The following is a 14,421-nucleotide window of genomic DNA, read 5'->3' on the forward strand; positions in this document are numbered from 1 at the left end:
ATGTGAAAGGGCTGGTGGTATTTTCATCTATCCTCTCTGTGGGGGTTGAGGAACTACAGTATAAAGAAAAGCAGTAAACTGGAAGAAAGATATGGATTTATGGACCATGACATATACCACTAGTATAATAAGCCTTTAGGCAGATATGTGCTGCATCCAAAGGCAGGAAAGAATGTAGTTGCTAACATGTCAGCAAGGATTTAAACTAAACCAAAAGAGAAGAAAGTTAGGTAGAGATTCAGCTAGAAAAGTGCTAGGGGTAGACCTTAAGCATATCATAACAGAGATATAATGCAGTAAATGTTGTCTGGAAATCATCAATACATGGTAGTAGGGAGAAAACTGGGATCTTTCAGTGTTTGTACATATATTTATGGAGTATATAGGCAGCTATGTTCTACAAATTCGTTCTTCAAATAAAAGGTTGCAAACATAATGCCACATTTATTTTAATACAGCAAGAATGTTTGGTAATATTGATACCTTAAAATTCCCGGAGAGATCATTTGCTCTGAAAGAAAGAGAAACGAACATAATCAGTGTGCATGGGATATACATACATTGGCATGTTCAACTTACAGGCATAAATCAAAGCCCATGCTCCCTCCAGCATTTATTTTGTGGTTCCCCAAAAAAACCCTTTAATTTTTGGTTTTTGAGGGGCCAAAAGGAAGAGAGAGGAAGACAGCATTCTCTTCCTTTGCCCCAGCCCTGTGGAATAAGGAGGTGAGAGAGGCTCCCGCAAAGGAGTTAAAATATAGTCTTGCATGGGGAGCTGCAGTCGTTGGGTTGGTTAGTGCCCCAAAAGCCCTCCCTCAGCTTTTAAACTAATTTCTAAACATGTACAATCATAAAGGGTAAAGAAGATTGAATTACTATAACATTATTTTTAAAATACACTTTTAATAAACCAACATTTGAATATTACCAATTATTATTATTATTATTATTTGGATTTATATGCCGCCCTCTCTCCAGAGGACTCAGGGCAGCTCACATCAAATGAAACAATTCCAATAAATACAATTTAAAACATACTAAAAACATACTAAAAACCAATTTAAAACAGTAGACCCCATCAGTCCTGGCCAGTGCGTTTAAACAGCCAGGTCTTAAGCTCACGGCGGAAGGTACGAAGATTGGGGGCCAGCCGAAGACCCACGGGAAGGTGATTCCAAAGGGTGGGCACGGCCACAGAGAAGGCTCTACCCCTGGGGGTCGCCAGCTGACATTGTCTAGCCGACGGCACCCTGAGTAGGTCCTCTCTGTGGGAATGCACCGGGCGATGGGAAGTCGATGCTGGTTGCAAGGCCTAAGCCATGAAGGGCTTCATAGGTTAACACCAGCACCTTGAATCTCATCCGGAGGGCAACTGGCAACCAATGCAAGTCACGCAGGAGAGGTGTAACATGGGAGTATTGGGATCCTCCCATTACAACCCGCACGGCCGCATTCTGCACCAGCTGAAGCCTCTGAGTGGTCTTTAAGGGCAGCCCCAGGTATGATACATTCAAGCGTATTTGTCATGAAATACTGCATTGGTTACTTGGTTATTATTGCCACCTAGTGGATACATTGAAGAGAGTATTTTTAAATTTCTTTCCTTCAAATTATTGAGATTCTGAACCACTTCACATGATTGATTTGTATTTTTCATTACACTAAGACATTGATGCACAAGGCATAAGTACCTTAAAAATACAAAGGCTGCTTGTCAACTAGTTGTAATGTGAAATCTGCTGCCAAGCTCAATTCAGTTTTAGTTACTTTGGAAATGAGCTTGCTCAAGTGTCGTATTCTTCTTTTATCATGCTTTCAATTTTGAATCAAAGATGTATTTTCCTGAATGGATCTAACTAACAATTAGCTTTAATTACTGGAACAAGACTATGGCAGATGTTATAATTTTGTTTGTTTAAACTAACCTTCAGGATCTGAAATCTGTGGGATTTGAGCTCTATTTCTGCACCCCATAGGAGGAGTTCGGCTCCCCTCCATGTGTGGAAGGAAACTGCTCGGGCAGGCTGCAGGAATGGAACTCAGATTTTCAGGATCTGAGCTGTTTCTCTTCTCTGCCAAAGGAGTTCAGCTCCCCTCAGCAAGCACCTCTTTTAGTAAGCCCCAGAGAAGAGAGGAAGACCTCTTGGCAGGCAACAGTAGTTTGTAGTCTTTCCTGCCAGCTACCTGTATGCACACCACATGCATGATTTATAGATTAATGCATTGGACGAACATCAAATTATCGATCATCTGCACAAAGTATAGCACTACTAGTAAATCATAAAGCGTAGTGAAAATAACACTACTTTCTATATCAGAAAGTTGTATTCTTCAGACACTGCTATCAGCATACGTTGAAAATTGAGCATATTGATGTAGAGTTGCAGACCTTAATTTATTCCACTATCCCTTGATCTTTTCATTGCATTAAAAATCTAATAATGCAACTTAAAATTGTGGTAATATAATAGGCCAATGTAGGTGATCATTCCTAATCACAAAAGTGATAAAATATGCGCAGTAATCTCATAATTGAATTCACACTGAGACATCACACTTAAATATATAATAAGAGGGGCAGAGTTGACATCATAATGCACATTTCACCAACTGCCAACTTGCATGCTACTACCATATTTATTCATATTTCTGTCAATACCAAGACTTAAATATGATCTAATAGGCAATAATTTATTGTCTATGTTCATATATAAAACACTGATTCTCAGAAATTCAATTTTAACTTACCCAATAAATTCCAGAAGAAGTGACATGTCAAGTTCTGGAGGAATACGGAATACAGATCCTACAACCTTGCGGGACCTCCCCCTGCTCGCTGCCATTGGCTGGGGTACAGCTAAAATATAAAAGATTAATCAGGCTAGGAACAGAGAATAAAATGAATACATTCACGCTTCTTTCCCTGTGATACTTGCGGATTACTCTTCTTTCAACCCTTTCTTTCTTCAATCCATGGTGTCCTTTCTCTGAGCTACCCATTGCCTCTGTCTCACTGGTGATGATTTAACAATCTTTGCACCACTGCCCCAGAAAACAATTACTTGGAGAATCAGTGCATTTCTTTTCTGGATGTATTTTAGTGGAAGTTGGATAACTTTCAATCAGAAATGCTTTGATTTGGAGTCTTATGCTGAATAAGGGACTGGATTTTAGGGCCTAAATGTCCCTTTCCAACCCCATGATTTCTCAGCTTTCTCTTATTTCTCTTACACCATAGAGTATTCTCTCTCTTGGAAGTATTGTCAATTGTGAAACCTCTTTCTGAGTAACTATTTTTCTTCTTTCCTTTATGTCCCATAGTTTTATGTTCTTTCTTCCCTTTATGTGTTCCACTGTAACAATATACAAGACTTTCACACATGTAACAGTTTGTACTAATTAGGTCTCAGACCAGAGAAGCTAAGAATGGCCAAGAGTGGGGAAAAAAGAATCCAAAAAGAGCAGTAATGAAGAGACAGTGACAAAGATATGCCTCCACAAATCTATTCATTTGTGTCCTAGAGGTCTTAAAACAATATAACACAAGAACTGTCTTCCAAATTAGAATATTGTCAAATTTGGCTAGGTTTTTGGTGTCTTATAAAATCTTATTAAAACAAAAGATACATCTCCAAAATCTCTGACATACATCTAGATGATTACAGGCACTGAAAAGTAATAGCTACTAATATAACATGCTGAAAATGTGGTTTTCTATATACAGTTATTCTCCCATTGCTATTTTTGATAGCTTTATGTAAACATTACTATGTTTCTAACCTTCGTATTTATCTCAAAGATATAGGAAAAGTAAGAAATGATGTTGAATTTCTGAGAGAGCCACAGACAGCAGGCAACAAAATACAATTCCATAAATCTGATGTAATGTTCTCATCAATCACAAATTGGACAGCAAGAACTGACTGAATACAATAATCAACAATCTTAGTGTAGTTTGACACATGAACAAAACTACTCACTAAAATATCATCTTTAAAATGTTCAGGACAAAAACCACTTTCATTAAATATGCCTAAATTTAGTAGTACTTTAATAAGAAAACATTAATGTTGTTTAGGGTTAACAATATTTTTGTGTTAGAATGTTATTTTTTTCAGCTATGAATTTTTTTGAAAACTTAACTATTATAAAAATATAATTTTTCCAGTCACTTTTTTAAAACCAAAGCAACTATAATGTCAGAAAAGAAATACATGTTGGTCTTAGTCTGTAGAAAATAAGGTTAAATACATAGCTACATATCTCTTGGCATGAGGCATAATAAAAAGTATTTACCAGTAATTTAAATTTTAATAAATTCACTTTCTTTTCAGCAATAGTATACTCACATTTAAAAAACTTACCAAGTTTGGGTATTTCTAAACCTCTTTCCCTGTAGAAATCATGCATTCTTTTTTTCTCTCCTAAATGTATAAATACAAAAGGGCTGGTTATCCTCAACCTAAACAATATGGATCTAGTTGATATGGAGTAAGCAGACAAAAACAGACAAAACAGATAAACAAAATCATCTAAAGTCTCCATTTTTTGTCATTTTATTAAAGAAACTTAACAAATGATAAAATGCTGCACAGACCTGGGCAAAAAGACTAAGAAAATGAAAATAAGAAAATAAAAACTTGGGAAGGTATCGTCATATGCACATATGTGATTTTTTTAAAAAAGGGTTCAGTATTTTAAATACATATTATTTCTAGATTAATGCATGTATAGGTGAAAGTAATCTATAAGGAAAAAAGATTATGAAAATAGGAAACCTGCTGGTATAGGTAATAAATGGCTATCATATTTTAATAGTTTGTCTTTCACACAGTCTTTTAAAGGTCTTCGTTGTTAATTTTTCAGAACAATTTCTGACATGGTTCATCCAATGAGAGGAGTGTTTTAATTTTTCAATATTTTGTAATAAAAACCTGAGAGATAATAAAAGGAACTGCATTATTTTTACATTGCAATAACTTATATCCATTAGAAAATATGGCCAATAAATTAATAGTAATATATTGTGAAAGACCGTGAGACATTTTGTTTCTTCAAAAATACTTGACTAAAATATTATCTAACTGGGCACTGTCACCCCGATGACTTGTATAAATCTGCTAAAATTTCACCAATACAATCTAGAAATGCTACAATTAACAGAATGTAATTTCAGTGCAGAATAGTTTTTCCTAGGAGTTATCTTTATGTTAATTATTTATGATTAACATCAAGAAAGGATGGAAGGTTGACTCAGCCTTCCATCCTTTCGAGGTAGGTAAAATGAGGACCTGGTTTATGGGGGCAATAAGCTGACTTTGTATAAAAAAAGAACACCGCTTAGGGGCCCCCCGAAAGCCCTACTAAGCAGGTATATACAAAAGTATGAAGGCTATTGCTTAACGCATTGTAAGCCGCCCTGAGTCTCCGGAAAAGGGCGGCATATAAATCGAACCAATAATAAATGATTTGCTACAATATAATAATTCTATATTACAAAGAGATTCAGAAAGATTCAATTTCAAATCCTAGATCTTGCTGCTAGAGTTTAAGATTCTGAAGACAATCTGTCAATCTTTTATTTCATTACCGTATTTTTCAGAATATAAAACACACTTTATATTATTATTTGTTTGCAAGAAACGCATATTAAATCTTCAGATCAAAAGTACTTGATAAATTCGAAATTAGGTATACATTTTGTGGCATCAGCACCAGAAAAGAAAAACGGCCTAGTAATATATGTTAAAAGAGGCTTAGTGGCCAATTTAATTGAGGCTGATACTCAAGGTAGATATATCGCAATTGAATTAATAACACAGAGTGGGAAGCTGCTTGTAATTGGAGTATATGCACCTAATCAACAACAAGATAAATTTTACAAACTTTTACATACCAAAATACTACAATGGGACTATAGATCCTTATTTTTAATGGGTGATTGGAATGGGGTATTAGATACCCAGAAAGATAAAAAAAGTCTTTCCAAGATCTCCATGCGTGCTAAGTTGCCTAAATCTTTTTTTGATATTTTGGAGGATATGGAGCTTAGAGACGTTTGGAGAGAAAGGAACGTATTGGAGAGTGATTTTACTTTTTTCTCAGACAGGCACCAATCTTTTTCGAGGATTGATTTTATATTAACTACAAACGATCTTTTTTCTAGGGTGAAGAGTACGAAGATATGTCCAAGAACTTTAACTGATCATAGCCCAGTTTGGGTGGAATTAGAGCAGGAGAGAGGGGAAAGGAGGTCTTGGAGGTTAAATGAGAATTTATTCAGATATGAAGACAATCTGTGTGAGCTTAAAAAACAAATGAAAGAATTTTTTATTAATAATATGAACAAAGGAACTTCGATGGAGATGGTATGGGATGCGTGTAAGGCTTATATGAGAGGAACATTAATCTTTTTGAATAATAAACATAGATTAAAACAACAAAATAGACGGAAAGAGATAGAGGAGGAAATTAAAAAGAAAGAACAATTGCTTATAATTAATCCGGGAGATAAAAAGGCAAAAGATATGATTAATATTTTAAGAGATCAATTTAATATGTTAATGGCGGGGCAAGTAGCAACTAGCATACAATATGCCAGACATAACACATTTTGTAATGCTAATAAACCTGGGAGATGGTTGGCTTACACGATGAGGAAAAAACAGAAATCACGTATTATAGATAAAATAGAATTTAGAGGTAAAGAGATTTATCAACAGAATTTAATAAAAAAGGCTTTTTTGGAGTTTTACACAAAATTATATGCTAAAGATGCAATTCAAGATGATGATATTGATAGATATCTAAAGATGGAGATTCCTGAATTAACGTTGGAACAGAGAGATAGATTGAATCAGCCAATAATTTCTGAGGAAATTGTAGGAGCAATTAAACAATTAAAAATAGGTAAGGCTCCGGGAACAGATGGACTAACAGCTGTTTATTATAAACACTTACAATCCGAAATGTTAGAACCACTAAAAAATTTATTTAATAAGATACAATTAGGAGGAGGAGTACCACCCTCTTGGAAAACAGCCTTTGTTTCACTAATTCCAAAGGAGGACCGAAATTCCATTAAACCGGAGAATTTCAGGCCAATTTCACTTCTGAATACTGATTATAAGATTTTTGCTAAAATATTAGCTAATAGACTAATGCCAGTTATGCAACAAATAATTCACAATGATCAATCAGGGTTTATAAAAGGTAGACAAATGAGATACAATGTTAGACAAATTGTAAACTTATTGGAATATTTGGAAAAAAATAATCAAGTCCCTGCAGCGTTTATATTCTTGGATGCAGAGAAGGCATTTGATCGTTTGAACTGGCAATTTTTATTTAAGATAATAGAGAAAATGCGCTTTGGGGAATATTTTACACAATCAATTAGAGCGATATACCAGCAGCAATCAGCACAAATCATAGTTAATGGAGGTTTAACAGAGGCTTTTAAAATTGAGAAAGGAACAAGACAGGGGTGTCCTCTGTCCCCATTATTATTTATTTTGACTTTGGAGGTATTACTGAATAAGATACGTGATTCACAAAAATTGAAGGGTATTGTAATTAGACAACAAGATTACAGATTAAGAGCCTTTGCAGATGATTTGGTTATTACCTTATCTCAACCTATAGAGTCGGCTCCATACATATTGGATATAATTAATCAATATGGGAAGGTATCAGGATTCAAAGTTAATTCACATAAGACAAAGATGATAGTTAAAAATATGACTACATTTGAAAGAGACAAATTAGCAAGATTAACAGATTTTGAAATAGTTAAAAAGGTTAAATATCTAGGGGTATACATAGCAGCTTCAAATACAAAATTATACAAAAACAATTATGAGGTACTTTGGCAGAAGGTACAGAAGGATATGGAAAATTGGAAAAAATTACAGTTGTCTTTATTGGGAAGAATTGCAGCAATTAAAATGAATGTTTTACCTAGATTTTTATTTCTGTTCCAAATGATACCTGTGCTTAAGAAAGACGAAAATTTGAGAGAATGGCAGAAAGGTGTTAATACTTTTATTTGGGCTGGGAAAAAACCCAGAATAAAAATGAAAATTATACAAGATACACGTGAAAGAGGGGGTCTTAAAATGCCTAATTTAAGATTATATTATGAAGCAGCGGTTTTATCACAAATCAGTGATTGGTTTAATTTAACTGAGGGGAGAATTTTGAATTTAGAAGGTTATGATTTGTTATATGGATGGCATGCCTATTTGTTATATGACAAAAAAGTGGATAAAGTATTTAAGGTTCATATATTAAGAAATGCTTTGTTAAGGGTTTGGAAAAAATATCAATATAAGTTAAATTATAAGATACCTTTATGGGCAAATCCTAGACATGCAATAGAAAATATAAGTACAGAACAAAAACAGGAGGTGATTACTTATAAAGAGCTTCTTATTATGGAAAGGGGGGTAATGTATTTGAAATCTTTAGATATACTGAGAAAAGAAGGTATAATTTATACATGGTTTCAGTATGGTCAACTTCAAGCTAGATGGAAGGAAGATCAAAAAATTGGCTTTGTGCAAAATGAGGAGAATTTGGTAAAACAAATTAGAGATCAAAAACAAATGCATATTAAAAGGTTGTATAATGCTTTATTGGAAATAGATTCTGAGACGGAATTGGTTAAAGACTGTATGATTAAATGGGCACAAAATTTTCAAGAGCCAGTAATGATGGAAACTTGGGAAAAGATTTGGATTAGAAATGTGAAATTTACACAAGCACAAAATTTAAGAGAAAATTTTTATAAAATGTTTTATAGATGGCATTTAGATCCTAAAAAATTATCATGTATGTATTCTAATGTGCAAGCTAAATGTTGGAGATGTGACTGTGAGGATGCAACTTATTATCATATATGGTGGACTTGTAGAAAAATCAAAGCATTTTGGATAAAGATTTGGTGGGTGATGCAGAATATTCTTAAAAAGAGACTGAAATTTACTCCACAGTTGTTCTTATTGGGTATAACTACGGACTGTACAGTTGCAGAGACTAAATTGATTTTGAACTTGATAACAGCAGCAAGATTGCTGGTAGCACAATACTGGAAGAAGGACTTTTTGCCTACTATTGATGACTGGATACTGAAAGTAACTAATTTAGCTGAAATGGCTAAAATTTCAGCATATCTGAAGGATCATACACAGGAAAGGTACATACAGGACTGGAGAAGATGGATTGATTATATACAAAATAAGTATCAGACCAAAAAATATCAAATAGCTTATGAATGATTTCTTTTATTTGTATAAGCGTTATATAAGTGACATTAGAAGTATTATGTTTAAGAAATAGGATTTTATATATGGGGGGTTAAGAATTTTTTTTATAGGGATGTTAGTTTAATGATTGGTTATGCAATTTACATTATTGTTAGAGATCAATAGAAATACCTTGTGTTCTGCTCTGGGAAGTCGGGGAGGGGGAGGGGGGGTTGTGGGGGGTGGTGGGGGGTTGTGGGGAAAATATGTTTGTTTTTAAAACTTTTTCAATAAAAAAAAAAAAAAAACACACTTTTTTCCCTCCGAAAAGAGGCTGAAAATTTGGGTGCGTCTTATATTCCAAATGTAGCTTTTTCGAAGCTTTTTTCCAGCCCTAAGGAGGCGCTAGTGAGTGAAGCGATCTCCGCTTCCCTACTTTGCCTGCTCCCTCCGACTCTCAGCTGTGAAGTTTTCTTTCGGCCCTAAGGAGGTGCTAGCAAGTGAAGTGATCTCCGTGGTTTGCCTGCTTTTCTCATTGTTTCTATCTCCAAAGATCAGTTGTGCTTTAGAAGCTGTTTTTTTATCCCCAAGCAGGGGCTAAAAACCAGCAAACTAATGTGCTGAAGCTGACCAGACTAAGGACGCTAGCCAGATGAATACCTGGTAAACAGTTTTTTTTCCCTATTTTCCTCCCCAAAAACTAAGCTGCGTTTTATACTCCTATGCGACTTATACTTCAAAAAAATATGGTACTTTAATTCTACAGCTGTTACAAATTTAACTGACAGAAATAGTACATTTTATTATTTAAATAAGAGGATATAGTACCAAAATAATATAAAGCACTGAATTCTTGATTGTCAATCTTAAAAAGATTTGTGAATACCCCATGCTAAAAAAAGAGCTCAGCAATCATTCTACTAATATGCCTAGTCCGGTAATCCTTGTTTAGCAACTACAATTAAGACCAACAACTTGGTTGCTAAGCAAAACAGTCTTGCTTCTCTTTTACTTTATAGACTTGTAAAGGTCATAAATATGAGGACTGGTCACAAAGTTATTTTTTCCATCACTATTGTAACTGTGAACAATTGCTAAACAAGATAGTCACTAAATGAAGACTTTTAAGAAGATGAACAGGTGTGGAAAGGGCAGGGATGATGAACTTTCTAAAGAAAATGAACTATCCCTTCTATCATTTTCCAAGATTTCACATTTTTTTCATAAATCTTATAGCTAAGAATCTTTAACTTGCAATATTCAAAATTATGTCACGGAGCATGTGGTTCTTCAGTGAACTATCAAAAGAAAAAAAGCATGTTAAATTCGAAAATCTAAAAAAGGGGACTGACTGATATGGCAACATAAGATATATACAAGCAAAGTAAGTTACATTCAGTTAGGTGTATCTTTCAATTTTACCAAGATTCAGAGGTAAAAACTTACTTTCTTCCAAGTTGACAACTAATTTATATACTATGTCTTGCAATTGTCGATCCAGTCTATAAAAAGAAAATAAAAAGTAATTTTTAAATGTAACTATTTTTTTTATTACAGTGACATATTGAAAAATAGGCACCAACACAAAATTATTAAACTGTAACAGATATTATAAGATTGGCTGAAAAATAGCTATCAAAACTGCAAAATTTCCATGTCAAAATTACAAAAGCAACTTTATTAGCATTTTTAAAATAACACATTAACATTTCAACATAATAATAAGCCCTAGAAATGGATTGGAAAAATATCAAGTACAAGACAGTGAAGTGTGGTCTGTGGATTAGTTTCATTGTTTTAATAATAAAGTTAATGGTTTTGAACACATTGCTAGAGTTTCAGAAGACTTAAACATATTCTCCCTTATCAGGCTACTTGAAATAATTCTTAGCTCCAATAGTTAATGTCAGGACTAAAACTAGCATAAGAATATTAGCTAAACTGTTCATTTATACACAAAATAAATATAGAGTATACCATAATAGGTAAATTACCTGATATTATAAAGCGGCTGTGTCTGATGTACTACAATGTTGCATTTTGGACATCTGTTACTGTAATAAAAATGTCTTACTATGCAGCTTTTACAAACTGTAAAAAAAAGTAATTACATGACTGTTACATAATGATCCATTATTATTGAAAGCACTAACGTCCAGAATCTACAGAGATATGAGAGTATTCAAAGTTATAATGGACTTCAAAAAAGCTACTTACGACCCATCCTCAAGGTTATAACTGCCTCTCCCTACAATCAATCAATCAATCAATCAATCAACCAATCAATCAATCAGAATAGAGCTAGGCTCGGATCTTGGAAGTCTTCTAGTTCAGCCCCATGCTCAAGCAGGAGACCCTATAACATTTCAGACAAGTGACTGTCCAGTCTCTTCTTAAAAACATGAAGTTATTTCACTTAATGTGATTGCATTTTTGGTGATTGGCAAACAGCTCACATTTACAATGATTAAAGACAAAGCCAGATAAAGTAGATTTACTTAGGGTGAACTAAGTATACCTGTAATTCAGGATACCACAGTTCAGTTCACACTATTTCAGTTTTTTTTAAAAATTCAGACAGCAGGCTATTTGCAATAGGAAAGCTCTGAGATGAAGCAGTTGGTCTTCTTCTGCTTGGTACACAAAGCAATACCTACAATGCTTTAGGCTGTAGCATCAACCAATTATTTTCAGAAATATTTGTTTTACACTTTTATAGCTTTTAACGTTGTAAACTGCCCAGAGTTACAATGGCCAGCAAACAAATGTAATCATAATTCCAATACTTACATGTGTGAAGACATTCTGTGATGGTTGTGGCATCTATGAAATACCCCTTGCAGATGGAACACATGATATACGGTACCAGTTCAGAAAGATTAATCATGCGCTGAAATTTCAAAAAAGTACGTCAAGAGTATTGTTTAAAAGTTTGCTTATAGCATTACAGTTTTTATATTTAAAATAAGTACTTGAGAACATATTTTTTTCATAAACTATTTGCAAACAATAATGGCCATATTATGTAGTTGAAAGCAAGTTTTATCTCTGCGAGCCTTCCAAGGTTCCTACAGAGAGTTGTGTGTTTCCAAAGCAAATCTGGAAGGCCACATTAAAAAGAGGATTCCTGGGAAACAAGCATGTATCTTCTCACATCATGTTTGATATTAGCCTCTTTAACTGCCTCAGCAACTGAGCAGTGCAAGACTAGGCATTACTTCTGAAGGAAAGAAGAGACTAATGTAATATAAGCAACATGTTCCAAGGCCAACTCTTGTCCCAGAATGTGATGACAGATACTGTCTCTGGTGTGAAAAGCAGCAGTACTTTTGCACAAGACATATCGATAAATCCATCCTATATTCATCCACGACAGGATAAGTACAGGAAACTACACAACAGGACTTTAAAAAGTTTGTCTCACAAGTTCTTTCCTTCTCTTTCTGAACCATGACAAGTTTTACAAACTACGACAATGTTTTGTTATCACTTTTGGATCATTTCTCTGTAAGAGCACATAAAAGAAACTAGCAAGACCGATATAACTGTTTTAACCAGGGAACACAAGAAATGCCACATTGTGACAAAATACAAAAAAAAAAAAAAAAGGAATGAATTTGCACAGAAAGCAATGCGAGTACTTCTATCTCAAGAAAATCAAAATGGCTCAACAATAATCTTATCAGTAAAGTTGCTCTCTAGGGTAACTTGCCTAAGGACCTCCGCAACTGTGCTTTACCGAGCTACCCCTCCTCGCGTCCCTTTAACCCCGCTGCCGAGGAAAGAGTGGCAGGCCCGTGTTACCTCGTCCTCCTCGTCGCAATCCATTTCGCCCTCCTCGGTGCCAAATCCTGCGAAGAGAGCTGCGGCTCCCCCTCCTGCAGTCCCTTCCTCCATCACCTCTTCCTCATCCTCCATCTCTTCGTTGCCTCCGCAGCTGGACCCAGAGCGGCTTCCCTGTTCGTAACGAGCACCTGCCCCGGAGCAACCAGGCGTTTCCAGCGTGGTGGCTGCTGCCGCTACTTTCCCCTCCACTTCCTCGGCCGGTCCCCCCGCCGCTTCAGCCACGGACCCTTCGCTTAGCAGAGTCAACGCCATATCCCCGACCAAAAACGAGCAGCCGCTCGGCTTCTTCCCTCCCTCCACACAAGGAAACACAGTTTTCCAACAGTGGCGGAGTATCGCTGTGCTACCTGGTCGCCTCCTTCACCCCCTCCCCCCGCCCCTCTCGCTAATTTGCGCGATCTGTCCAGTCCCTCCAAGCAGAAGTAAAAAAAAAAAAAAAAAAGTGGGAGGGGGGGGTTTCTACCAATTTTAGCGCGTGCGCACGGGTAATTTGGCGCGCACATCTCCAGAACACCTGCATAATTTACATACTCGCGCTGTGTTCTGGGAAACTGAGTTAAATTTTGTTCCTCTTTTTGCAGACGAGAAAAGCGAGGGGTTTTATTTGCGTGATACGACGGTTCCTAAAGACCGGAACTAATTTTAATTTTCAATATTAAGTTAAAATGTAAAAATAGGCACACACGAAGTTGTGTCAAAACGTCAGTGAGGCAGGGACTGCAATAAAATATCAGATCGTTTACATTCATACTTGTGCTATTCTGTTGCATTGTAATGCTACTTAAATATAAACTATTAAAATAACGCTGGTTTTTGCTGCTTCTGTTGATCTGTCTTTAGACAATCGTTCCAATCGAGCTTGACTTCCATGCACAAAAATTATTTGTCATTGGAAAAAATGTTCTCCAAGTCCCAAGTTACATCTGGGGCAGCAAAATATATAGGTAGGATTTAGTTCTAGGAGTAGGTTACTGAAGGCTAAGGATCTTTCAGTAGTATAATGGCGGGGGGAGGGGAGGAGAAGCTGAGCCCTGCTCTGCCCTACTGTGCCCTACCTATAATATAGGTGTAATTTGTTTAAATGTAAAGAAAAAAAACTATTAAACGTTTTTGTTTAAATTAAATTTGTTTAAATGTAAATTTAAAGAAAAAGTAAAATTACTTTAAAAGTAAATTTAAAGTAACATATTTAATAGTTTTGTCTTCATTTAATGGATTTTCCTTTTAAAAGTATATTTAATAGCTTTAAACAAGTTGATGAGAGCTTTTGAAGATCTTTTGGACTCTTATTTAAGGTTATCAGGGATTGCTGCTTATCTGCTATACGTAA

General features: G+C 35.3%; 1 protein-coding gene across 1 annotated transcript in view; it reads right to left on the reverse strand.

Annotated features, from left to right (window-relative positions):
* PCGF6 (polycomb group ring finger 6) overlaps positions 1-13,450 on the reverse strand; it is a 26,596-nt gene extending 13,146 nt beyond the window's left edge. The window contains exons 1-7 of the mRNA XM_070945011.1: positions 13,050-13,450; positions 12,036-12,135; positions 11,240-11,336; positions 10,692-10,747; positions 4,365-4,424; positions 2,749-2,857; positions 484-511 (exon numbers count right to left, since the gene is read on the reverse strand). Coding sequence (XP_070801112.1) covers positions 484-511; positions 2,749-2,857; positions 4,365-4,424; positions 10,692-10,747; positions 11,240-11,336; positions 12,036-12,135; positions 13,050-13,343 — 744 coding nt within the window. The 5' untranslated portion in view covers positions 13,344-13,450. The remainder of the gene's footprint in view (positions 1-483; positions 512-2,748; positions 2,858-4,364; positions 4,425-10,691; positions 10,748-11,239; positions 11,337-12,035; positions 12,136-13,049) is intronic.
* Between the last annotated feature and the right edge of the window lie 971 nt (positions 13,451-14,421).

The sequence above is a fragment of the Pituophis catenifer genome, unplaced genomic scaffold (genome assembly GCF_029215685.1).
Source record: "Pituophis catenifer annectens isolate HBS135680 unplaced genomic scaffold, rPitCat1.0.hap2 SCAF_6, whole genome shotgun sequence".
Taxonomy (NCBI): Eukaryota; Metazoa; Chordata; class Lepidosauria; order Squamata; family Colubridae; genus Pituophis; species Pituophis catenifer.